This window comes from Pygocentrus nattereri, chromosome 12, assembly GCF_015220715.1.
Source record: "Pygocentrus nattereri isolate fPygNat1 chromosome 12, fPygNat1.pri, whole genome shotgun sequence".
Taxonomy (NCBI): domain Eukaryota; kingdom Metazoa; phylum Chordata; class Actinopteri; order Characiformes; family Serrasalmidae; genus Pygocentrus; species Pygocentrus nattereri.
The window spans coordinates 33,627,910-33,652,108 of NC_051222.1; the positions used below are offsets into that span (position 1 = coordinate 33,627,910).

The 24,199-nt window shown below is 40.1% G+C and overlaps 1 protein-coding gene across 1 annotated transcript in view; it reads right to left on the reverse strand.

Annotated features, from left to right (window-relative positions):
* LOC108411294 (complement C3-like) overlaps positions 1-22,723 on the reverse strand; it is a 42,732-nt gene extending 20,009 nt beyond the window's left edge. The window contains exons 1-23 of the mRNA XM_017682787.2: positions 22,625-22,723; positions 21,524-21,719; positions 17,943-18,111; positions 17,553-17,626; positions 15,414-15,502; positions 15,161-15,243; positions 14,993-15,080; positions 14,716-14,818; positions 14,442-14,562; positions 14,148-14,263; positions 12,399-12,545; positions 11,154-11,357; positions 10,581-10,772; positions 7,296-7,448; positions 7,060-7,189; positions 6,801-6,872; positions 6,446-6,640; positions 6,083-6,197; positions 5,856-5,947; positions 5,493-5,632; positions 1,893-2,105; positions 1,467-1,530; positions 1,272-1,358 (exon numbers count right to left, since the gene is read on the reverse strand). Coding sequence (XP_017538276.1) covers positions 1,272-1,358; positions 1,467-1,530; positions 1,893-2,105; positions 5,493-5,632; positions 5,856-5,947; positions 6,083-6,197; positions 6,446-6,640; positions 6,801-6,872; positions 7,060-7,189; positions 7,296-7,448; positions 10,581-10,772; positions 11,154-11,357; positions 12,399-12,545; positions 14,148-14,263; positions 14,442-14,562; positions 14,716-14,818; positions 14,993-15,080; positions 15,161-15,243; positions 15,414-15,502; positions 17,553-17,626; positions 17,943-18,111; positions 21,524-21,719; positions 22,625-22,698 — 2,917 coding nt within the window. The 5' untranslated portion in view covers positions 22,699-22,723. The remainder of the gene's footprint in view (positions 1-1,271; positions 1,359-1,466; positions 1,531-1,892; positions 2,106-5,492; positions 5,633-5,855; positions 5,948-6,082; positions 6,198-6,445; positions 6,641-6,800; positions 6,873-7,059; positions 7,190-7,295; positions 7,449-10,580; positions 10,773-11,153; positions 11,358-12,398; positions 12,546-14,147; positions 14,264-14,441; positions 14,563-14,715; positions 14,819-14,992; positions 15,081-15,160; positions 15,244-15,413; positions 15,503-17,552; positions 17,627-17,942; positions 18,112-21,523; positions 21,720-22,624) is intronic.
* Between the last annotated feature and the right edge of the window lie 1,476 nt (positions 22,724-24,199).

Below are 24,199 nucleotides of genomic sequence, written 5' to 3' on the forward strand. Positions count from 1 at the left end.
TGATGTTAGCTAGTCTTTAATTATGAACTCTGTTTCGGCACATCTAAAAATATTTTTAGCTAAATAAATCAAATGTCTTTCTGGCAACACTAAACAATTTCCTGAATTGATTTGTTTATGTACCATTTACGTTCACAAATGTAGGCCTCATGGACTATTCTAGATTTAAAAAAAATATTTAATGTAGTGACAATAATAATGAATACAGTAAGGGGAATCTAAAGCAGGGGAAATGCAAGATAACTCGGTCCCACTTTATGTTAAATGTCTTTAATAATGGTGTGAATGGCATATGCAACAAGAATGTAACTACTGATGATTTTGTCACAATTACAGATGGATTACAGCAGTAAACCTTATGTAATTACAAAAATGTATCTTAATAGCTGTAACAGCCTATCATGTAATTACACAAGGGTAATAACACAAACGTAATTACATTTGTAATCAGACTGGAAAAGCAACTTTTTTAGAGTTTTTTTTTTCTTTTTCCCAGCAGTAAAAGGAAGTATGTAATAACTCATTATTAATTCATGTGTAACTACCATGTTATCAGTGAAAATATAAAGTTGGACTGATAATTCTGGTAAAAGACAGCAGCTGTCTATGAACCTGACCTAACATTGGCTTCTTTGGAATGTGTGCACTTTGGGTCTTGTCTGATATGGTGTGTTTCTCTTTGATCAATCTAATGCTGACTTCTTCTTCTTGTGCTGCCATGATTAGTGCCCACATGCTGTCCCTCACTCCTGCCCTTTCCAGACAGTAGCAGTAGGAGTTTTCAATGTCAGCCATATGTGCAGTCTGTCTGTCATGCATTTCCTGAAAGGATTTATCTTGCACATCCTCTGCATCCAGGTCATATATCTGCATTCCCTATCTGTTACCAGAATTCTCTAACTGAGGGGTCCCCACATTTTGCCTTGGTGGCCAAAGTTCAATGTTCATAGTGGGCAAAGAGCAAAAAGACAACACAGTTTACAAATAACAGAAGCATATATATATATATATATATAAATATATATATATATATATATATATATATATATATATATATATATATATATATATATATATGCAATCTTGATTAGGTAGACCATCATTTTGAAGGAGGATGCCATTCATCTATCTTTACTTATTGGAAGTCTCAACACGGAACTGAGCGATAAGCAGTTCTGAATGAATGAGTTCTTGCTGAGATTCAATTTGTATCTTTCTCGCTAACAATTTTACCTAAAAGAAAGAAAAATGAATGGCTATCTTGCTCTTACCAGTTAAGGTGATGTATGTATTTGCGTGACTGCCTGGAATCTGCCGTTCTGGTATATCACTCCTCAGATGAAAGACCTGCACTCCACCTTTTTCACAGAAAGACAGAGAGACAAAGAGATTAAGAGTTTATTCGGGCACCTGAATTAGAGATAATATGTAGAGGACAAAGTAATGAAAATGAGCAAAACACCCACCATCAACTTTAGAGGGGTTCAGCTCCACATTCTTCTCTTCAACTGTAGATAACACACCTTCAGACTAAGAAACAGAAGGATAGTGTGATTGATCTGTTCATCTTTTTTTTACCTATTCTCAATAGAATGAGTGAGCATCAAATTTGGTCTCGGTGGGTTTGGGGGAAAAGGGGTGTACAATATTTGTTGACTTTCTATGTTTCACTCAAACAAACACAAATGACTAGTGTCAAACTCCACTTAAGCTTCAGCGTAGGTTATCTGTAATTTTATATTGGTGTATATTACTGATGTAAGAGTAATCCTGTAAAACAGACTCAGCTACACCCAGCCGATGTCATCATCTCAGCTTGCTGCCCAGGGCTCATGCTGAATGGCATTCTCTGAACCTTTCAAGAATGTTGAAACTCTTCAACTGACACTCACCACCACCTTCAGGGCCTTCTTTATTCCATCACCGATTGTTGACCCATACACTGAAGCCTTCACCTCAATCCAGTGGTTTTCCAGCTCCATGGGAATAATAGTGTATGGGATGGATCTGGAGGACTGTGCGTCAACATCAACTGTGGTACGGTACTTGCCCCTCTTGCTGGCTGCGCTGCAAACATGCTCCGTCTCTATGAAATCCACACGCACCTAGTGGCGACAATGAATGGGAAACATTCTAAACTGGAAAAAGTGTCCACAGCCTTATAAGTGAAACATGTATCAGTAAGAGATAGAGGGTGAACTCAGCATGTGAACTCTATAAACAAGATAATTGCGAGAAAGCTTTCAAAAAAATTGGGAGAGTGTGTGCCATTAAAAATGAAAAGCAGTGATTAGAAAATTCTGTTTGATCTGTATTACATTGAAAACACTACAAAGGTATTGTGCTTAATGTTTTACATTCTGAAGGATTGTCTAATCGGACCAAACATTTCCACTGTGCATCAGTCCATTTCATATGAGCTTGAGCCCAGAGAAGTTGGCAGCCTTCCTAGACATTATTGACATATTCCACTGGCTTCCACTGTGCATGGTATAACCGTAACCTGCATTTTGCAAGTTCAGACTGTCCCTTCAACATATTGTGATAGAATGAGGTAAGAGCGATTTGAGGGAAGGGAGAGAACTTGGGCTGGAGTTCTGGGCAAATAGAATCTGAGCAGTAAGTTCAGAGTTGAAGTGAGAAATACTGTATCGCCTGCATCCCTCCAAAATGTGGCATTGTAGAAGGTTCACCCATCTACTGTGCTGTGCCTTTTTAAGATTGAGACTCTTATTAGTCCCACAACAGGGAAATTTCACCTCTGTATTTAACCCATCCGTGCAGTGAAATACCACATACACTCTAGTGAGCACACACACACACTAGGGGGCAGTGAGCAGACTTGCCTTGAGTGGTGGGCAGTCCTACCCACAGCGCCCAGGGAGCAGTTGGGGGTTAGGTGCCTTGCTCAAGGATACCTTAGTCATGTGCCGTCGGCTCTGGGGATCGAACTGGTGACTTTCAGGTCACAAGGCTGGTTCCCTAACCTCCAGCCCATGACTGCCACATGATTGCCCCATGACTTATACCAGCTCATACCAGTTTTGATCATCCTTGTTTTGTTCCCAAACATATAGCACATTCCTTTCTTGGGTATCCTGATAAGCACATTAGCCACACATCTACCACTGATCTGTACCTTGACTTTGGATAGTGCCCCATATATATCTAGAGTATAAAGATCATATTTCAGAAAGAATCAAGAGGGAGTCTTCTCATGCCTTCTCTGAGCATATTGGAGGTGTGTCTAGTGTCACTCATCATATTGACCCATGTCCCATTCAAGCAATTTATTGCAAAACTGGCATCATAAGGCAAGGCTCTCGATTTACCGGTCGATCTACGTTCCCACCCTCACCTATGGTCATGAGCTTTGGGTAATGACCGAAAGAATAAGATCACGAATACAAGCGGCCGAAATGAGTTTCCTCCGCAGGGTGTCTGGACTCTCCCTTAGAGATAGGGTGAGACGTTCGGTCATCTGGGAGGGACTCGGAGTAGAGCCACTGCTTCTTCACGTCGAGAGGAGCCCCCAGGAGAGGAACTCCCACGAGTTAGTGGAAGTGGCTGGGGAAAGGGAGGTCTGGGCCTCATTGCTTAGGATGCTGCCCCCGCGATCCGAACCCCGGAGAAGCAGAAGATAATGGATGGATGGATGGATGGATGGGTGGATGGATGGATGCTGGCATCATAGAGGAATCTAATAGTCCTTATGCTTTGGCCATAGTTCTCAAATGTCTCACAGAATGTCTATCTGAGTATGTTCATGGACTATCATACTATTAGTCAAGCTGAACAGCTTGACTAAAAAGCACCTGTCCCTTATCTCGCATTGGGTAGACATCCTCCCTTCTATAAGTATTCATTCACTGCCCAGTGCCACAAGAACTTACAAACTCAGAGGCCACTCTTAAAAGAACAATGGAAAAAGTAAATCCAGGACTTAATCTACATAAAGTTACTGCCTTTCTAGATGATCTGATCATATTCTCTGATACACTAACAGAACACGATTAAACATTGATGTGAGTGTTGAAAAGGATTGCAAACTTTAGGTAAAAAAAGTCTCCATCCAAATGTCATTTTTTTCCAGACTTCTGTAAAATATCTTGGGCACATTAAAGGTCTTGGCTTTCAAAAAATTGGCCTGTACCAACAACAGTTAAGGAGCAAAGGTCGTTTCTAGGTTCTCTGGTTGTTACCTAAGATTTGTCTGTGACTATGCTGAGGTAGACCTTTGAATGATTCGTTAAAAGGAGTGTTTTCTACACAAAAATTGGCTCCAATTGTGAGGACCAAACAAGGTCAAAGTCAAATCTACCATCTCCTCAATATTTTCATTGGTAATGTGTTCAGAGGGATTTTCCATCGGAGTAACAAAGGGACAGTGGATTCAGTGGACACAACATAATTGAAAGACTAAGTGTAACACATTTTAATGACTAAAATATATAATTATGTGAGGAGTACAAATAGGACTACACAACAATAATGAAACATGTAGAATTTGTTTGAATTTTTATAACCCGTACTTGTAAATGAAGTTGAGCAAACATGATTAGGAACATAGGTTATCGATGCTCTATTAATTTGTCCTGTTGGGGTTGCTGAGTTAGGGAAAAGTTGCAGTATATCACAGGAGGTGGAGCAATATTTTGTTTGTATGGGGCAACAATCATTCACAATGCTTTTTCCATCTCTGGTTTTTATTTTTTATTTGATGTGTGAGGTTGGCTTGAATTTAAGAAGAATGTTTGTGAGAAATATTAATAATAATAATTATTAAATTTAAATATTGAATAAAATATTAAATATTAATATTAAATAAACCCAGTTTTGGAATATGTATTCTCTCTGTGCTGCTCTGGTTGGAAAAAAAGGATCTACTAATACTTCATGAATCAGAAACCTTATATTTCAGCAAATGGCAGCTCCTTGGGAAAAGGTCTCACTGAACCACCTCACTGTTTTCCTGTGAGTCCCTGACAATTCAGAACATGGAACAACAGTAACTTGGAATCATATCCTTGCACACTAAACCAAAACTCTGGTCCATGACACTTTGTTGACTTTAGCCTTCTACATGCACCACTACACTGTTTATGGTCAACATCACAACTGTGGTATCATGTGTCTGAACAATTAGACCATGGCTAGACATGGCTGTTCATTAGGCAGGGGTGCCCTGTTAGCACTAGAACCTCTGTGAGACCACGCAGTGTCCCAACCATTGGCTGGAAAGGTAATACCAAGCATCACTGGCAGAATTGCATGTAAAAATTATATCAATTAACTATATCAATTACCCTTTGGTATGCTGACAATTTGTCCACAATTTATGCATAATTGTACACTGTTGTCCACAACTGTCCACAACCTGTACACTGTTTTGAGGTTTATGAATAATTCATAGAAGGTTGTGCCTAGATAAATGTGTACCACCACATGTCAACACTTATGCTTCCACTCTTAAGAAAGCTTAAAAAATGTACCTTATATTTATTATTAGAGAAGTTGTGCAGAATGGCCTTGATTTCTAATTGCTCATTGCGCACTGCTGAGTAGGGCAACTTCAGGTCCAGAAAGAAATCCTTTTTAACAACCATTTCATAAGGATCAGCCACACAGATACCTGGAGAGAGAAAAAGATTGAAAGAGAAACATAATATTGAACAATAACAACCACTGCAAGTCTGATTCATGTTTGCCATAGCACAACAGACCTTGTGGAAGTCATCAAATCTGCTGCAACATAAGAGTTGATGTACTAGCACCATTTGCATGTTTTTACTTCAACAAGAGTTTCATTTTTTCAGAAGATCAAAAGTGAGAACAGTGTGAGACTAGACACTGACCATGGGTCTGAGACAGGCTGATGGCCAGGATCTGCCAGGTAGTGATGGAGTCTTTCAGAAAGAGATTGTCCTTGTTGAGGGTTGTTGAGGCACTGGAAGAAGAGTGAAAAGCATCACTTAAAATATAAATAAATTGCATTTCTCATTGTCTACCATTTACCATTGGTTGGGCTGTGTTCAGTTAAAGCCTAAATACAGTAGTATGAAAAAATGTAGTCTACATTTACCATTGGCCAGCTTGGCAGCTTGGCAACACCATGTCTTCCCAGAGCCAGGTCTCGGGGAACTGTGTACGGGATGTAATTATATCAAAATCATCTTCTTCTATTTCGTCTTCTTCACCTATGTGAGCAAGTACAAGCACATGTGGATGAGCAACGTAACAAGCAAATGAAGGAAAGGAGCTTTGCAAGGTCAAAAAGATGAATGGAAATGACTTATTCAGCTTTATTCTATGATTGACTGATTTAAATAAACGGAAATTCGTTGATAATGCCTGTTTATGTTTAGTGAACAGGCATTCAATGTTTCAAGCCTCTTTTAAGATCTCAAGAACTCAAACAAGGACAGAGAGCAAAGTGGGTTCATACTGCGAGCCAACACCATTTCCTCCTCCACGATCATCAGCTTTCGAGTCTGTCTCTCCTTGCAGCAGGTCAGGAAGGCTTGCACACATTCTGCATCATCAGTGATGAATGTAGCTCTCCGTTCACACGTGTAGCCCAGCTTGTTCGGCTTCAGTCCATCTGTGCAACATTTCTTTAGATAACCAGTGTATTTTCCAGCTGGAGGAAAAAAGGTAAAGATATCAGTTCTGCGCAAGGACAAAACTAAGATTGAAGAAGTTCTGTGACACAGGCAAATTTCATAAAATGTGACAGCAATCAGAATGTAAATCCATGTCTTCAAAGGTAAAATATTAGTTCATCAAATCAAGATTCTTACTCAGTGTTTGGATGATCTGGAGAAGAGCTTCAGCTCTCCGTTTTCTCTTTGGTGGAGTAGGGCAGGCAATTGCTATACAGGACAAAATGTCTATTATTTTTACTTGAACTCTTGAAATTTAAACCTCAATCTCTGTAAAGTTCACACTCAAATAGATGCTGTTTCAGTATATTTTCAGAATAGATCACCGCTTTTTTCACGATTTTCATTGAATTTTGCACCTACATAACAATAATGGTTATATAAGTATCTACTGTACTTGTTCTAGAGCTGGTGCTTCCCGCTTTGTCTGACACAAACAGCAGACCAGCATCATAGAAAACCCCCAAACTGTCTTTACCACTGCCAGCTGTACAACCAGTGTCATGCTTCTCAATGATGTCCCAGATCTATAGTTTGAAATGTAAACACATATTTAGATACCTGGATTACAAAACATGCCATAAAACTACAAGTTATTAATGATGATTATCAGTTCTGCTGGTAACCACTTACCTTCTCCTGTGTGAGTCTGTTCTTGTTGAGGACAAAGACACCCTTGTCCACAGCGACAAGACCAACCTTGGCACCAGGATCTCCAGTAATTTTAAGACTAAATTTCTCCCCAGGATCATATGATCTCCTCGGATCCTTTACATCCAGTCGCAACTAGAGTGGAGAACAGATCCATACGTTTAATTCTTCAGTCTGAAGATGACACATCCAGGTAAAGGTTCCTTCTAGAACACAGCTTTCAGGGGTTCTGAGGAATTGCCCTGTAACACTACTTCAGTAATACTATGAAGATATTTAGGTAGGTTCTCTTTATAAAATTTCAAGTGGGGAGGTTCCTGGACATTCAACTCCTCCTGACATTTGAAACACTCCATTTTCATTATTATAAAGAAGTTGTGGGAAAGTGGTTAAACCTTCTAATATCCTGTACAGTTATTCTGTGTGCCACATTTCACTCAGAATGTCTTGTTCTCTTTGTGTTTCCTTTTTTCTGGTGTTTTTCAACCTGTCAACCTATTAACATTTCTGTGAGATGACATTCATATACAAAGCATTTTTCCTTAAACTCAGAAACCTCACTGAGCATATTAGTCTAACAATTGGCAAGTCAGCCAGGAACCATGCTCCTCAGATTCCTGCTTTTCAAGAGCCAAGAGCCTGAACAAGATCCATAATTTGTTTATTTATTTATTTTTAAACCATCTGGTGCTAAACTAGGTGTTCCCAAATGTTTGCAACTCCTGACCCATAACAAACTACCACAAAACCTTACTGGGCCCACAAGAAGATCTAAGTTAAGTTAAGTGAAAGGAAATTCCACCTCCATTTAACCCATCTGTGAAGTGAAACACCACATACACTCTAGTGAACACACACACTAGGGGGCAGTGAGCACACTTAGGCAGCCCTATCCACGGCACCCAGGGAGCAGTTGGGGGTTAGGTGTCTTGCTCAAGGACACCTCAGTCATGAACTGTCGGCTCTGGGGATTGAACCGGCAACCTTCCGGTCACAGGGCCAGTTCCCTAACCTCCAGCCCACGACTGCCCCCCCTAAGTAAATATAACACAAAAATTAATGTAGACTATCAAATTTAGCTTACAATCAAATGACAAAATATGTACTAAATAATAATTTTATCTCTCTAATAATCTTTCTGACTAAGCTAATGAGATGGCTGACATTGTTTGCCAGCTACCAAGTGTTGAATGTCAGGCTAAGGAGCATAAAGTTGCAAATGGAGGTCTGGCTCAACATTAAACCTATTCCTGTGTTTAGTCTTGAGTGGCAGCAGCACAGAAAAAAAAACAGTTTCATGCACAATTTCCTTATTGTAGCTTAAATTTTTTGAAGCTTTAAAAAGCGTTACTGAGTGTCCTTGAATGCTAAGACTGAGTGTATTCAAGTGACTAAAAACAAGAGTTAAACCAGTTTAGCCAGCCACTCAGAACCAGTGAAATGCTCTAAGTGTTCAAAGTTTGGAACAAATAATTTTGTTTGAATCTGTAAACTTCTAGCTTATTGTAGCGATTGCCTACATGTATTATACTACTGCACATACACAAAGGAGGTGTAGCCCTCTGTGCAAGATGGTGAGCTGTTGTAGCACAGCCTCCGGTCTGCTGTATCTATACTCTCTGGACAGTGATGGTGACCTGTCATTAAATACGTCTTCTACCCCGCATGGAGTGTGTTCCTGCCTGCGTGCCTCCAAACAAGTCAGGAATCCTTGCTAGTTCTTCCACCACACGCTCCCTTTTTCACCATTACATTATGTAGCAACCTACAGATCCAGACACCCCAGTGCAGGTTTTGCTGTTCTGCTGTTAGAACTCTAGATGAGTGACTGGTTCCTCAGTATTCTGATGTAGCAGTGAAACAAATCTAAAATAATATATATATATAGTAAGAAATGTTTCAATCATTACATCGTCCACCTGGTACTGCCAGAATATTCATACTAGCTTGACCTAAATATACAGTCAAGGCCAAAAGTTTTGAGACTGACACAAATTTTGGTTTTCACAAAGTTCTTCAGTTTTTATGTTGACAGTTTTCATTAACTCGAGACTGTAAAGAAGACTGATTAGATGAATTTGTAGTAAAAAGTAGTTCCTTGCCATGATAATTAACTTAATCAAAAAAAAAAAAAAATCCACTGCATTTCAGTCCTGTTACAAAATGACCCGCTAACACAATTTCAGTGGTCTTCTTGTTAGCTTAGGTTTTATTGAGGACAAGGCAGCTAATATCACTTTGTCATGCTGATTGTTTTAGAAGAGCAGACCAGTTGTTTTAAAGAGGGATGGTGCTTGAAATCATTGTTTTCTTCTGTTAAGCATGGTTACCTCAAAGGTGCTTCGCATCGAACGGGCTTCACATGTAAGATCGCAACTAAATCAACCATTTATCGGATCAGCAAGAACGTCCAGGAGAGGTTCAATTGCTGTGAAGAAGGCTTCAGGGCACCCAAGAAAGTCCAGCAAGTGCTCGGACCACTCCTCGGGTCACCACCAGTGCAAAGCTTGCTCAGGAATGACAGCAGGCATGTATGAGTGCATCTGCATGCACAGTGAGGCAAAGGCTTTTGGAGGATGGCCTGGTGTCAAGAAAGCAGCAAAGAAGCCTCTTCTCTCTAAGAAAAACATCAAGGACAGACTGGCATTCTGCAGGACGTACAGGGATTGGACTTCAGAGAACTGGGGTGGAGTTATTTTCTCTGATGAAGCCCCCTTCAGACTGTTTGGGACAGCTGGAAAAATGACAGTCTGGAAGGAAAAGGTGAGCGCTACCATTGGTCCTGTGTCATGCCAACAGTAAAGCAAGAGCAACTTCTCTGAACAATTGAGGAGCAATTTGGTGATGAACGATCGATCCTTTTTCCAGTATGATGGAGCACCATGGCACAAGGCAAAAGTAATAACTACATAGATCGGCGAACAAAGCATTGAACTTTTGGGTCCATGGCCAGGATATTCCCCTGATCTCAATCCCTTTGAGAACCTGTGGACAATCCTTATAAAGCAGGCAGACAAACAGAAACACAGAAATTGTGATAAACTCTAAGCAGGCAAAAATGGGATGTCATTAGTCAGGATTTGGCCCAGAAGCAGAGAGAAGTGAGAAACTATAACTATAACCCACTATAACCGAAATCCACTATGATCTCTGATTGCTTTTTTCTGACTATAAGACTCAGATAACTCTGTAATTATTTGCTGAACAAAAGAAGAACATGACCACAACTTTGTAACTTATCAGACTGAGCTTTCAGTGAGAACGCACCGTTCCCATACATGTGTCCTTTACATCAACCCAGACAGAGTCAGCCACCACCTCAGACTCTCCCACATGGTAATACGCCACCACACGGAACGAAGGAAGCATGTCCTTGGTGACCAGATGAGACAGAGTGACCAGAGTTTGCCCTTGCCTCTTAAACCTCTTTGCTTGGATAATCTGTCCTTTACTAAGGATCTGAGAGGAAAAAAAAACAAAAAAAACATTAATTTTAGATGTGTCCAAAATGTTCATTGGAACTACAGATGACTCTGCAAACTATACAGAATCAGGAATGCTGTATCTGGAATGCTTATGGCAAAAGTAATATCCATAATGCTTCTAAACTGCATAATGTTTGTCAAATCTCATGGTGGATGTTTTGATGAAAATGACTACAAATTAATACAGCATATTTAATATGATTTACCAGGTTTGTTGGATTATTTAAAGGTTGTATTAGTTGGTCTCTGTTTAACTGATTATATTATTAATGACAAGTGATTCTTAATTTCCACTAAGAAATCAGTAAAAATTCATTTGTGTGTATGTACGTTTGTGTTCTGGAAGAGTACCAACCAGGTAAGTGAAATCTTGATTTTGGACACCAGAGCTCTTGATAAAGTTCAGATTAATTTTCATATTATCACCAACTTTCAGTTCTTCAGCGCCAATGCCAATGTGAAGGTAATTGATGGAGCCTCCTTTAGTAGCGTAGGCTTCAGCAGTCATTTGCTTTTCGTCCTGTCTGTTGTTTGATATGGCTGGGTCATTGGTTGTCACCTGTGAGACAATAACAACATTGCGGTTAAAAGAAGAGTCAGATTTTTCAAACATTAGACTCATCATGAAAAGTAAATGAAGAGTTTTGATGTCAATTTAGCTGTTCTGTTGTTCTTATATTCAAGAACTGTGAGATGTCTTTACTCTGTGCTCCACCAGAGGGCACTGTGGAGCCTGCACATTGCATTTTAGTCCAAAGGAGGACGACCCCTGCAACCATCCCACCTGGGGAGCCGAAATTTCTGCTCTTACACATCGACTAAACCGGATAATTAAGTAATGAGTTGAATCAGGTGTGTTTCAGTTGGAAAATAACCAGTCTTCTAGGACTGGTGTTCCTCACCCCTGATCTATAAGCTATGACTCTAGCAGAGAAGCACTGCTAGTACAAAGTACTACATATTAATGGAATACTAATACATATTTCTGGAATAAAACTCTCACCAGATTAAAAAAATTAATTATTTGTCTGTTTATTTTACAGACTTTACACTGACTGCATTTCTCTGTGTAAATTTCAAGCTGAGCAATTTGTGGTCCAGTCCTGGAGTCACTATAGTAAAAAAATGGAAGTAGAGTCACCTTTTGTTTTGGATATTATGCTTTATCTACTTTATGCATTCAGCATTACGTAGTGTATAGTCCAATTAAGAACTTTTCAATATTTTTTCCTAATATTTGTCAAATAATAATGACGACTTACAAATTTGAACATGATATTTGACTGCAATTTCCTTGCCTAATTAAAAGGTAGGTAACGTCCATGTTTTTCACATTGTTGTGCTTCAAGGAAAAATAAACTCGGGCTGCAACAACTAAATGACATTATTAATTATGCTGATAAACAAACATTATTGGCAATAAATGATGTTATTTATCTCTTGTATATATTTGCGTTAATGGTGCTTATTTCTGTGGAGTTCCAATTGAATGAACAGAAATTTGTTCCCATCTTTCAGTGATTTAGAAAACCCATTTTAAGGGTCTCAGGCTGTTGATGTAACATTTTCTAATCAGGTTCAGAAAAAGTACGGGGCTCACATTAATTTGTAGACTCTTGGCTCCTGTCTGGGTGTTGACTGTGACCTTTGCTATGCCGTTGGCCTTGGTTCGACCCTGCCCACCTCCAGGGTTGACTATAACATCAACGTTTTCAGCAGGTGTCTGGTCTGGATTCGCCACATAAACCTGTTCAAATCACAAACCCTGATAAGATTTATGTTTCAAATTAAGCTAATTATTAAATGTAAGTAACCTCTGGATCAGAAAACATTATGGCTTTACAGACTGAAAGCAAGCATATAAAAAGGTGCCACTTTAGTGGAAGTAAAAGGAAGATGTTTCCAGTAAGGTGGCTTTTGACTGGTGTTGGATTGTGGTCAATTCTATAACTCCTAGGGCCAGTTGATGGTGATAACCATCTATACATTTGTTGTCCCACTCCTGCTTTCTCCAACCGGTTACCTGTGATCATCTCCGTGTGAAGACATCTTGTCTTAAATCTGGTGCATGTCTAGTTTATTTGCAACAACTTCGATAACAATCTTTCAAGGCTTGTAAGTTTTCTAATAAATTAGAATGTGTGTGTATATATTTCCAAATATCCAAATCATTGAATTCAGGTGTTCCAATCACTTCCATGGCCACAGGTGTATAAAGCCGAGCCCCTAGGCCTGCAGACTGCTTCTACAGACATTAGTGAAAGAATGGGTCGCTCTCAGGAGCTCAGTGAAGTCCAGCGTGGTACCGTGATCGGACGCCACCTGTGCAGCAAGTCCAGTTGTGAAATTTCCTCACTACTAAATATTCCACAGTCAACTGTCAGTGGGATTATAACAAAGTGGAAGCGATTGGGAACGACAGCAACTCAGCCACGAAGTGGTCAGCCACGTTAAATGACAGAGCGGGGTCAGCGGATGCTGAGGCGTATAGTGCATAGAGGTCACCAACTTTCTGCAGAGTCAATCTCTACAGACCTCCAAACTTCATGTGGCCTTCAGATCAGTTCAAGAACAGAGTAGAGAGCTTCATGGAATGGGTTTCCATGGCCGAGCAGCTGCATGCAAGCCTTACATCACCAAGCGCAATGCAAAGCGTGGAGTGCAGTGGTTTAAAGCGCCGCCACTGGACTCTAGAGCAGTGGAGACGTGTTCTCTGGATTGATGAATCTCGCTTCTCCGTCTGGCAATCTGATGGACGAGTCTGGGTTTGGCAGTTGCCAGAACAGAAATTGTCTGACTGCACTGTGCCAAGTGTAAAGTTTTGTAGAGGGGGGATTATGGTGGGGGGTTGTTTTTCAGGAGTTGGGCTCAGACCCATAGCTCCAGTGAAAGTAACTCTTAAAGCTTCAGCACCGAGAGATTTTGGACACGGATTTGGGGACGTCCCCTTCCTGTTCCAACATGACTGCACACCAGTGCACAAAGCAGGTCCATAAAGACGTGGATGAGCCAGTTTGGTGTGGAAGAACTTGACTGGCCTGCACAGAGTCCTGACCTCAACCTGATAGAACACCTTTGGAATGAATCAGAGCGGAGACTCTGAGCCAGGCCTTCTCGTCCAACATCAGTGTCTGACCTCACAAATGCGCTTCTGGAAGAACGGTCAAAAATTCCCATAAACACACTCCTAACCCTTGTAGAAAGCCTTCCCAGAAAAGTTGAAGATGTTATAGCTGCCAAGGGTGGGACGACATCATATTAAACCAGAAGGATTAAGAATGGGATCTCATTCAAGTTCATATGCGTGTGAAGACAGACGAGTGAATACAATATAGTGTATGTTTTATACCGTGACATCAAAGGGCATTCCAGGTTTGAAGAATTTGGGTGTTCTTTTGAAGTCGATGGTATAAGGTGATGACACAATCGGGATGCCCCTCCTCTGAGCTTCCACCATTTCACTACCTGAAAGACAAACATTTAAAATTGTGAATAAAAACTATTACAGTAATGACCTTATTTGATAAAAATAGCTAACATTTAAAATATCAATGAAATGTGAAAACAACTTTGCAGAATACAATGAGTAAATGACAATTGACATGCACACATTTGCTCATAAACCCAGATGATTGACTCTTACCAACATTTGTTAAAACACTGACTGATATGTACAAGGAGCTTCCAACCAGCTGTTTGATGTCTACAAAAGTCTTCTGGATCATCTCTTTAGTCAGTGTTGCACGTCCTTCTCCATCCCTGATCTACAAAATAAACATAATACTACTTGAAAGAAAACGGTTACTTTAAAACGGTTGTATGAAAGAAAAGGCATTCAGCAAGTTGAGGAAACAAAGGCACTCAAATTTGTTAAAAGTGGATTTGTGATGTATCTTCTGATGATATTAAGAGCTTACCTCCACTCTTCTTAAAGAGGCTGGCAGGCTGGTCCTGCTGTCACCTTGCATCACACCAAACACCACAAATGCACTTCCTTCCACTTTGTTCCCGAACAGATACCTTCACAAAGTTCACACTGCTGACATTATATTCTTATGCGGTCTTCTGGTCATGAATTGTCACTTATTCCTCTATTCTTCAGCAAAATTACTGTTCCTCAAGCCGCCATTTTTCAGGAAACTTCTAAAATATACTACTACTGAAAGGTTATAGTTGAAGTCATATTCCTCTTACTTGGCAATGATGTCCACTTGAAAGCGATCATCATCAATGTAGAAGAAAGACCTTGACGGATTTAACGTGACCTCATATGTTGGCAGCACTGGAAAACAAGACGTTAAATCGCTTTATGTGTGGAGAGACATCAGGCAGGTTTTTGTTATCTGAATATATGAATCTCACCATATTCTTTCACTTCAAACTCAGCAGTGAAGTTCTTCTGAGGGGTACTCTTGTATCGTGCTGCTATAGTCCATATACCAGGGCTTGAGAGAATAACAAGATTTCAAGTCAGAACAATGCCATTTGTAGTCCCCAAGTCCCCCAGACATAATGTCTACATCAGGACCCACAGATATTTAAAAAAATGTGGCCATTTCTTTTATTATCAGTGTAGTACACATACTACTGAAATGTGCTACTGCTGTGGACTAACCTGACAATTTCAGGGATATCATACTTCCAAGTCAGAGTCCCTTTTTTAGAGAAGAATGTGTCCTTTTCAACTATGATTCCTTGAGGATTCTTGAAAAATAAACTTAGAATTATTATTTATAATATATGAAATCCCATTTGCAAAAACCACATTAAACATAAATATTGTTTTCACATTTGTCCCGAATAATTGAGTCTGCACCCAAGACAGACAACCTTCAGGCACACAACTGACCACACCAGTGTACACTTAAAGTAAACCCTATATGACCGTTTTCAACAAGACTAGTAATCACATCTCTGGACCACTCCTGGTTTACAAACAGGTTCATTGAGGTACTGGCGACTTGGCCACGGTGCTTCCTGCCTTCTGCCCAATGACCACTGGGATAGGCTCTAGCAGCCCCCCAACCCAAGAGGACAAGTGGCTTAGATAAAGTATGTGTGTGGATATGCAATAAACGTCTGTCCATGTTCATGGGTAACTTCTAAATTGAAGCAACATAAGGATGACTTGGACAAGGAATGCAGTTGGCAGAGTGCTAAGTGTTCTGTTTTTCTGGACTATTGAGGCAGTGGCCCATATATTGTAGCCCCCATGACTCTCAAAAAAAAAACAACTACTTGCTTTTCCCCAGTGATGTCATTAGCTTCCACAAAATGCTCAAATCTCTTCACGTAGATAGACCACTGCTCTCTTGTGTCTCATTCTGTTGATTCTTGACAGCCGTGCCACTCCTGTTACACACGATCCAGGCTAACCAGTCTGCCAGGCTTTTTCAGACTTCAAAATGTGGTTCAAACCATAACCACTGGCATTTTATGTTGCATCTAGAGCTTTTAATACATTGCATCTGGAAAGTATTCACAGCGCTTCACTTCTTCCACATTTCGTTGTGTTACAGCTTTATTCCAAAACGGATTAAATTCATTTTTACCTCAAAATTCTACACACAATACCCCATAATGACAAAGTGAAAAAAGTTTGTTTGAATGTTTTACAAGTTTATAAACTCATGTACAGAAGTATTCACAGCCTTTGCTCAATACTTTGTTGAAGTTTCCTCCAGACATGATGCTTGGCATTCAGGCCAAAGAGTTCAATCTTTGTTTCATCAGACCAGAGAATTTTGTTTCTCATGGTCTGAGAGTCCTTCAGGTGCCTTTTGGAAAACCCCAAGCGGACTGTCTCATGCCTTTTACTGAGGAGTGGCTTCCGTCTGGCCACTCTACCATACAGGCCTGATTGGTGGAGTGCTGCAGTAATGGTTGTCCTTCTGGAAGGTTCTCCTTTCTCCACAGAGCAATGCTGAAGCTTTGTCAGAGTGACCCTTGGGTTCTTGGTCACCTCCCTGACTAAGGCCCTTCTACCCTGATCACTCAGATTGGCTGGGTGGCCAGCTCTAAGAAGACTCCTGGTGGTTCCAAACTTCTTCCATTTCTGGATAATGAAGGACACTGTGTTCATTGGGACCTTCAATGCTGCAGAAATGTTTCTATGCCCTTCCCCAGATCTGTACCTCGATACAATCCTGTCTGGGAGGTCTACAGACAATTCCTTGGACTTCATGGCTTGGTTTGTGCTCTGACATGTACTGTCAACTATGGGACCATATGTAGACAGGTGTGTGCCTTTCCAAATCATGTCCAATCAACTGGATTTACCACAGGTGGACTCCAGTCAAGTTGTCAAAACAACTGAAGGATGATCAGTGGAAACAGGATGCACCTGACCTCAATTTTGAGTGTCATAGCAAAGGCTATGAATACTTATGTACATGTGATTTTTTAAAATATATATATAAATTTGTAAATATTGTTATTGTGCGTAGAATTTTGAGGGAAATGTTTATTTAATCCATTTTGGAATAAGACTGTAACATAACAAAATGTGTACAAAGTGAAGCGCTGTGAATCCTATCTGGATACACTGTATATCCAACTATGGATCAGAACAAGCTAATCATTATGAGTTGTAGGATATCTACATGAGAGAGGCTGGCCTGTCTTCTATTCAGTGTTTCTTGCATTCGATCATCCATAACAAGCTCTCCACAACAATAATTGTCGATTATTAGACTACCATAAGGGGTCAAATCCCTTACAGATTTTTTTCAAAGAGTTAGATTTGAGTACTTACTATAATTTCAACAGAGACTGCACTGAAGTCAAGCGGCTGCAGATCAGGAGTCATTGCGAAGACTCTGTATTTAACTGGAGAAGAATGGAATAGGTGAATACAGGTCAGTTTTCTTTATAAAGGTAAAAAGGTTCAATTTAAACTCCAAACCTAAAGCTAATCATATAATGACAACCTCTGATTTTCACCAGCCAAGAATGAGTAGAATTATATGCAGCTCTATGAAAGCAGTGTTGATTAATGAAGCAGCATTGCTTGTTTGTTTTTGTCTTGTTCCATTGCTCCATATGCATGTTCAGTATTGGTGCAATTTCATTTCATGTGCATCAGTATTTCTGAGCGTTGTCATACTTGAGGTGCCATTTCATTGCTGAGTTCAGAGTGTTGTACCTGTACTGCTGGGTGTGTAGATGCTCTTGTCTGTCTGGATGAATATGTAGCCTGACTGGAAGGAGACCAAGACCACCTTCTCCAGCACACCAGAGGGAAAATGGGCCTGCAGGTACACGTACTCCTTCTCTAAGGGGTCATCACTGAAGATGTCTTTGTTTTCAGGAATCTGAACCACAGAAAAATGACCTGCTCATTTATGGAACTCAATCATTTTAATGACTGTTTTGTGAGAACTGAAATTTACATATTTTACTTTCATGTCAAACTGAATTGGAGTGGATTGGGCCATTTTATTTTATGTTGTCATTTTATTTAAAATTTTAATTGTTTATTTATTTTTTGTCCTGGAGCTATCAGGCTAATATACAGTAGCTTGGAAGAATGGAAGGTAATATGTTGGCATTAAATTAGCCTCATCCATACTGCAAGCCTAAATCATCACACACTTGCCAGGAAAGAGTTGTTAGGTAAAGTCTCTAATAGACTTGTTTATGCAATTTCTACATATTTACCCCAGTATGTCGTGACTATCATGCATGCATGATGCTAATATTCTTACTTTTAATCCATGTATTTGAAAGAAAAAATCCTCAAAACTGATTGTTTATTGAGTAGTGAGAATGATGAAACACATGACGAAGATATGAAAGCGCTTCTTGATTTCTTGACTATCAAGGGAAACAAAGCCAGTCGTGACAAAGCTCAATTGTGCTGTCCTGGTGTGCAATATTTCGGACAATGGGTCACACAAGGATTTTTGTCTGCCAGAAGCTCTGCAATTAGTGCAATGTCATTGCCAACCACAGTGCACAAACTGCAAGCTTTCTCAGGCCTATGCAACTACTGTAGACCATTGATCGAGTCTTATGCTGCAATTTCACAACCACTTTGCGATCTGCTCAAAGGTAACATTAGGCAACATGACCCTGTTGCATACAACTACTGCTTAGGTACGGTTCAAATCAGCCTTGAGATCTGAACCTGCTCTTGGCCTTTGTGATCCAAACAAGCCTTTTAATGTCTTATTGTGATGTTTCTAGTTTAATTTTTGGTTTGACAGATGCTGACGAGGAAGGGGAAGATCATGATTGCATTCAATTATCCAACCCCTATCCTGTTTTTTAAGAATGCCCCTCTTGATCAATCCTGATTTGACAGCTGGCAGACCAAAGTGGTGGCTGTATTCCTAGTTTAACCTGTCAACAAACTGTGGTCTCACACCCTAGAATCCCTAAATCTGTCCTATGGTGTCATAAAATCCCCAGATCAGGTCCTTTTTTAAGACCAATAGGCCAACTGACAAAAGACATCTTCTGCTCTGAGATGCACCAGCCTAGCTTTAGCTTCTCACAGAATGATGGTTCCGCAATTCTGGATTTGCTCAGTAGAAGTCCTTGAATGCTGCACCGATAAATCCTAGGGAAGATATCTCAAGGATCCTCACTGACTTACACAATTTGCATGACTAAGTATCCAAGTATCAGAGTTGCTACATGAACTTCTTGGACGTTTCTGACATAATGTTATGGAGACAGATATTGTCCTATTCTGCACAATTAAAGCCATTTTAATTGTTTGTTCCTGTAATGCTGGGCTTGCAGATCAGATACGTGGATAAAAATGAACCCGCAAGATTTATTCAAATGGAGATTAACAGGGTCAGCACCAGACCAGGTCAATAATCAGAACAGCAAGACACAATACATGGAAGTAGGCAAAATTATTGTCAAAAAAACACATACACGAAAACAACAACAAAGCCAAAACTGGAGAATCATCAACGGGGAAAAAACAAGCGAGGTCAAACACGGAACAGCAATCAGAAAAAAACAAACCGCTTGGTACGCACCGACTACGCAAGGGCAACACTTCACAAAGACATGAACCTAACAGACCAATACATACAGAGTTCAACAGGTGGTGGTGATTAGAATGCAGGTGACTGTGATCTGCTTTGTGGTTTGTGATTGGTTGAAGAAGTCTCATGACTGACAGGGGGATTCTGGGAAATGGAGTCCTTGATGGTATGAGTGTCTGACTGAGTACTAGGAAGAGTGACAGTTTCTGCCATCAACTCCTCGTTGTACACTTATGTGCCTGTAGTCATAATACAGTTTTGTGAGTCAAATCTAACGGGAATCTTTCCAATATTATTGTCTCAACACATGTTACTTTCCCTTACATGTTATCATCTTAGGGTCTTAACCATATTTGTTGTAGAGTTTAAGCAATTTTTTTTTTTTGCAGAAAAGTGATAAGCATCACCCATTCCTTGGAAAGAAGTGATAAACTTTCACCTTGTCCCCATTGTACTGAAATGTCCTTTTGTCTCACAACCTTAAGTTGATAACAATCACGCCCCCCACACTTATCTCTGCCCTATTCATATCCTCCTTGAACCAGAGAACTAGGTAGAGAACTACCTCCTCCTTCTATCTATCTCATCCCGGACAAACCGTCTTAAAGACAGTTTTTACCCCAGAGCCTTACGGGAACTGAACACTTCCAAACATTGACAAGGACTTTCTATAGAAACTGAACTGATCACCACTACTGCTCTTTACTGGCACTGACTTCATAGGACACTGGACACTGTTCCACTCCACCTCTGTCCTATTTATTATTCACTGCACGATTAGTTCTCGAGTGTGTGATCTATAATCTATATTCTTTCTGTGCAATAATTCTTAATTTGTGCAATATTATATAACGCTATAAGCGATCCAGGAATGTGCAATAACTAACTGCTACCTCACCCGTCTATTGTCTATTGACTGTTTAGAATATATAATTTTATAGTCCTTTTTCTTTATATTTAAGATTTTTATACTATTTTTCTTAAAAATGTACTTTATATATTTCAGTCTTATGTTTAATTATTCTGTGCATAGAAAGTGCCGTTGGCTTGCTGCTCAATTTCATTGTATACTGTGCAATGACAATAAAGGCATCCTATCTTATCTTCCTCCAGTACAGTTCTCAATGTAAATAAGGTCCTCCCAAAATATTTCTTGTTAGACTTATGACAGATTTGCTGTATGTCTCCTGAGTCTTCCTGCCAAATTTCTAACACTTTTGACCATGTTTATGAACAATTGTATGTCATCCATTGTCAGAAACCACATAAACAAGTCTATTAGATACTGTTGAACAACTGTACAAAGGCCAAGAGTGAGATGATGTAGGCATGCAGTTAAGATGCTAGTTGACAAGACATATAATGCTCCATTACCTTTAACCTGCATTATCCTAGTAGCTTCAGTGCAAAAAACATATGAAGACTTTTTAATAGTCACAATCATTAGTAGCAAATGTTGTTGATTTCAATAATTAATTATCTCTATAGTTCACAATGTATTGATAACACAGTGTCAATTTCCATCTCGCTGAATCTGGACTTCTGCACAGGATTTGGAATACTGTGAATTCATGTGATCCTCATCATTGGAAGGAAGAGTGGATGTTTGTAAAGCAGATCAGGGTTCAGTTTAGGATCTGTTCATTTCCACACTACAAAATAACTGGAGACTTCAAATCAACACCATACGTTTTTTGGTCTACAGTCAAACAGCACTGACCTTTATGGCTACAAGTGCCTGGTAATTGTTTCCAGCGTCGAGGACCACCGATTTAGATTCCAGCTCGACAGTTTTCTGTGGATAATTCTTTACAGCAACCCGTACATTGAGCGTTCCTTCAGCGTAATCCTGGGTCTCCACGAACACGTTCTCTGAGCTGCCCACCCTCAGCATGTTTGGGGCGGACAGAATGTTGCTAACAAACATAAAGAGTTTTGTAATGAATTCTATGTGTTCTGATGTACTTTAACAATGAATTTTATGCATAAACATAAGCATTTACAAACTATTTGTTTATTTATTTATTTTACCCAATTTTCTCCCCAATGTAGTCATTTCCACCTGCTAGTTAGGAGTCCCCCAAACTCGTGATACTATCAACTCTAGGAGGGTGAAGGCTAACACAGGCTTCCTCCGAGACCTGTGAAACCAGCCACCGCGTCTTTTTGAACAGCCGCTCACGCAACGTCACTGGACAGCCGAACGTGCTCGGAGGAAAGCGCTGACCGCCGGATCTGTTACAACAGCTAACAGACATCTGCACTGACTAGCATCTCGCTGAGTGATGGGAGGAGAAGGGGAGGCCATCCTTCCCACCCGGAGAGAGCGAGGCCAGTTGTGCTTTCTTGGACTGCCGACTACGGATGGCTGTAGCATCCCCAGGGATCGGACTCGCGGTCTCCTGACGACAGGGTAAACGCTTAGATGGTTGCGCCACTCGGGAGCCTTACCAACTACAGTTTTGCTCAAAAGCTCCATAGGAACCCATTCATTTTGGGCTCATTCAGGAACAAACCCAGAAAAGATTACTGAGTTTCAGTCCTTACAAGAAATGTTCTGGTTACACCACTGATGGGGTCTTACCAGCCCATGTTTTTCTTTTTATCAGGCATGTAAAACATAAACGTATCCCAGATCAGCATTTAGCTCTTTTCTTTTTATGTGTATGTCCTTTTGCATGTCCTCATGTACATTGTGTTATCATTAGCCCATACAATAGCCCATTCGAATCCTAATAACCATAATATCTTTTTGTTTTTTTGATGGCTAATTTTACTTCTTCTAATGTTTACAGTGTCAAAGTGTGTGTGATATACTCACAGTGGGTCACACAGTGTGAGCAGTGGTGAAGACAGAAGAGCAGCAGTGATCCACAGCAGGTCCACCTGCCCCATCCTGCCAGTCTGATCCTGCCAGTGTCTGAATAAATGCTTGTTACTGAGCAGAACTACAGCTTTAGTACAACAGATCTAACACACCCCTCTCTTCTGAGGGTCCGCCTACAGGACAGCACATCCCCCACCTCCCTACCTCCACCTCTTGCTGTCATCTTGGTTATGTGCAAACTTAAAAATAGATTTGGAAACTGATCCAAGGGATGTGTTTAATTTACAATCTTAAAATATGTTGATATTAAATAATTGATTTGTGTTGTCTTTAAATCTTCTCATTGGGTTTCTGAATGGCTTGTTAATGATTCATTTGATGGTCTCTATTCATCCTGTTGCTGACTGTCCTCTTCATTCCTACCTTCAACTTTCCCAAACATAACAGTCTGTCTAATAAACTGGTTCTTCTCATAATGTCCAAAATAAGAGCGGTAGTTTGGTTATCTGGGCTTCAAGTGAAAGCTGAGGCTTGATTTGTTCAACAATCCATTTGTTTGTTTTCTTTGCTATCTGAGGTGCTCTCAAAAGTCCTCACCAATGCCAAAGTTCAAATGCATCAATATTTGTCCTCTCGCTCTCTCTCTCTCTCTCTCTCTCTCTCTCTCTCTCCTTGATTACTTTTCACTTACATAAAGAGACACACAGAGAAGACCACACTCTGGACAATTCTGACAATTCAGCTTCTTCATTGTTGTTCTGCCAAATGTTTTGTTTTTAATACTTAATCCAATCAGGCAAAAGCTGTCTACTATCAGTGGTAAAGTTAGCTGCCTTTTAGTCAACTGGTGTTTTTAATGAGGGTACATATATGTGGCTGATTTTGCATTTCTGAAACATTCCTTTTAAAATGTTGTTTTCTTATTATCTCGTTGTTCAATAAATAAATGTATTGTCTGAAACTTACTAAAAGCTTTGCTGTTCATTTTAGGCCAAAAGGATTATATTTATTTCATTTAGATTTGAAAAAATGATGTCTGTAGATAGAGTAGAATGGCCCAGTAGTGTGGGCTAAAAATGATTGAGGTAGCATTGAATGCTGTCATAATTGGCTCAACACTATGACAAATGAAAAGCAAGCATACAGTGAAGTAACATTCCCAAAACTAATCTATATTGAAAGCTCAAAAGAGGGAAAAAGGAAGCTCACAGGACCCATCACCACGAGGTCACCTCAGTTTGGTCAAAACAGGGACCGAAACTAAATCCCAAACTAAACCATAATCCCAACAGAACCTCCCACCCCCCAAGGCCCCCCAGAAATCAAAAAACAAGAAAAAGAGCCTTCACTACACCAGGTAGCAAAAGAGATACGAAAAGGAGTGCCACCGACACCAAACCTCAGGGGCAACTACTACCTTGATGGGACTCCCAGCCCCACCCCCTGCATCTCTCTGGCTGACAAGAAGGCTACACACACACCACCTCTAAAAAGTGAGACCCGCCAAAATCCAGAAACCATCCAAAACCAAAAACAGCAAAAATAAATGTTCTGCCACTTCAGATCATG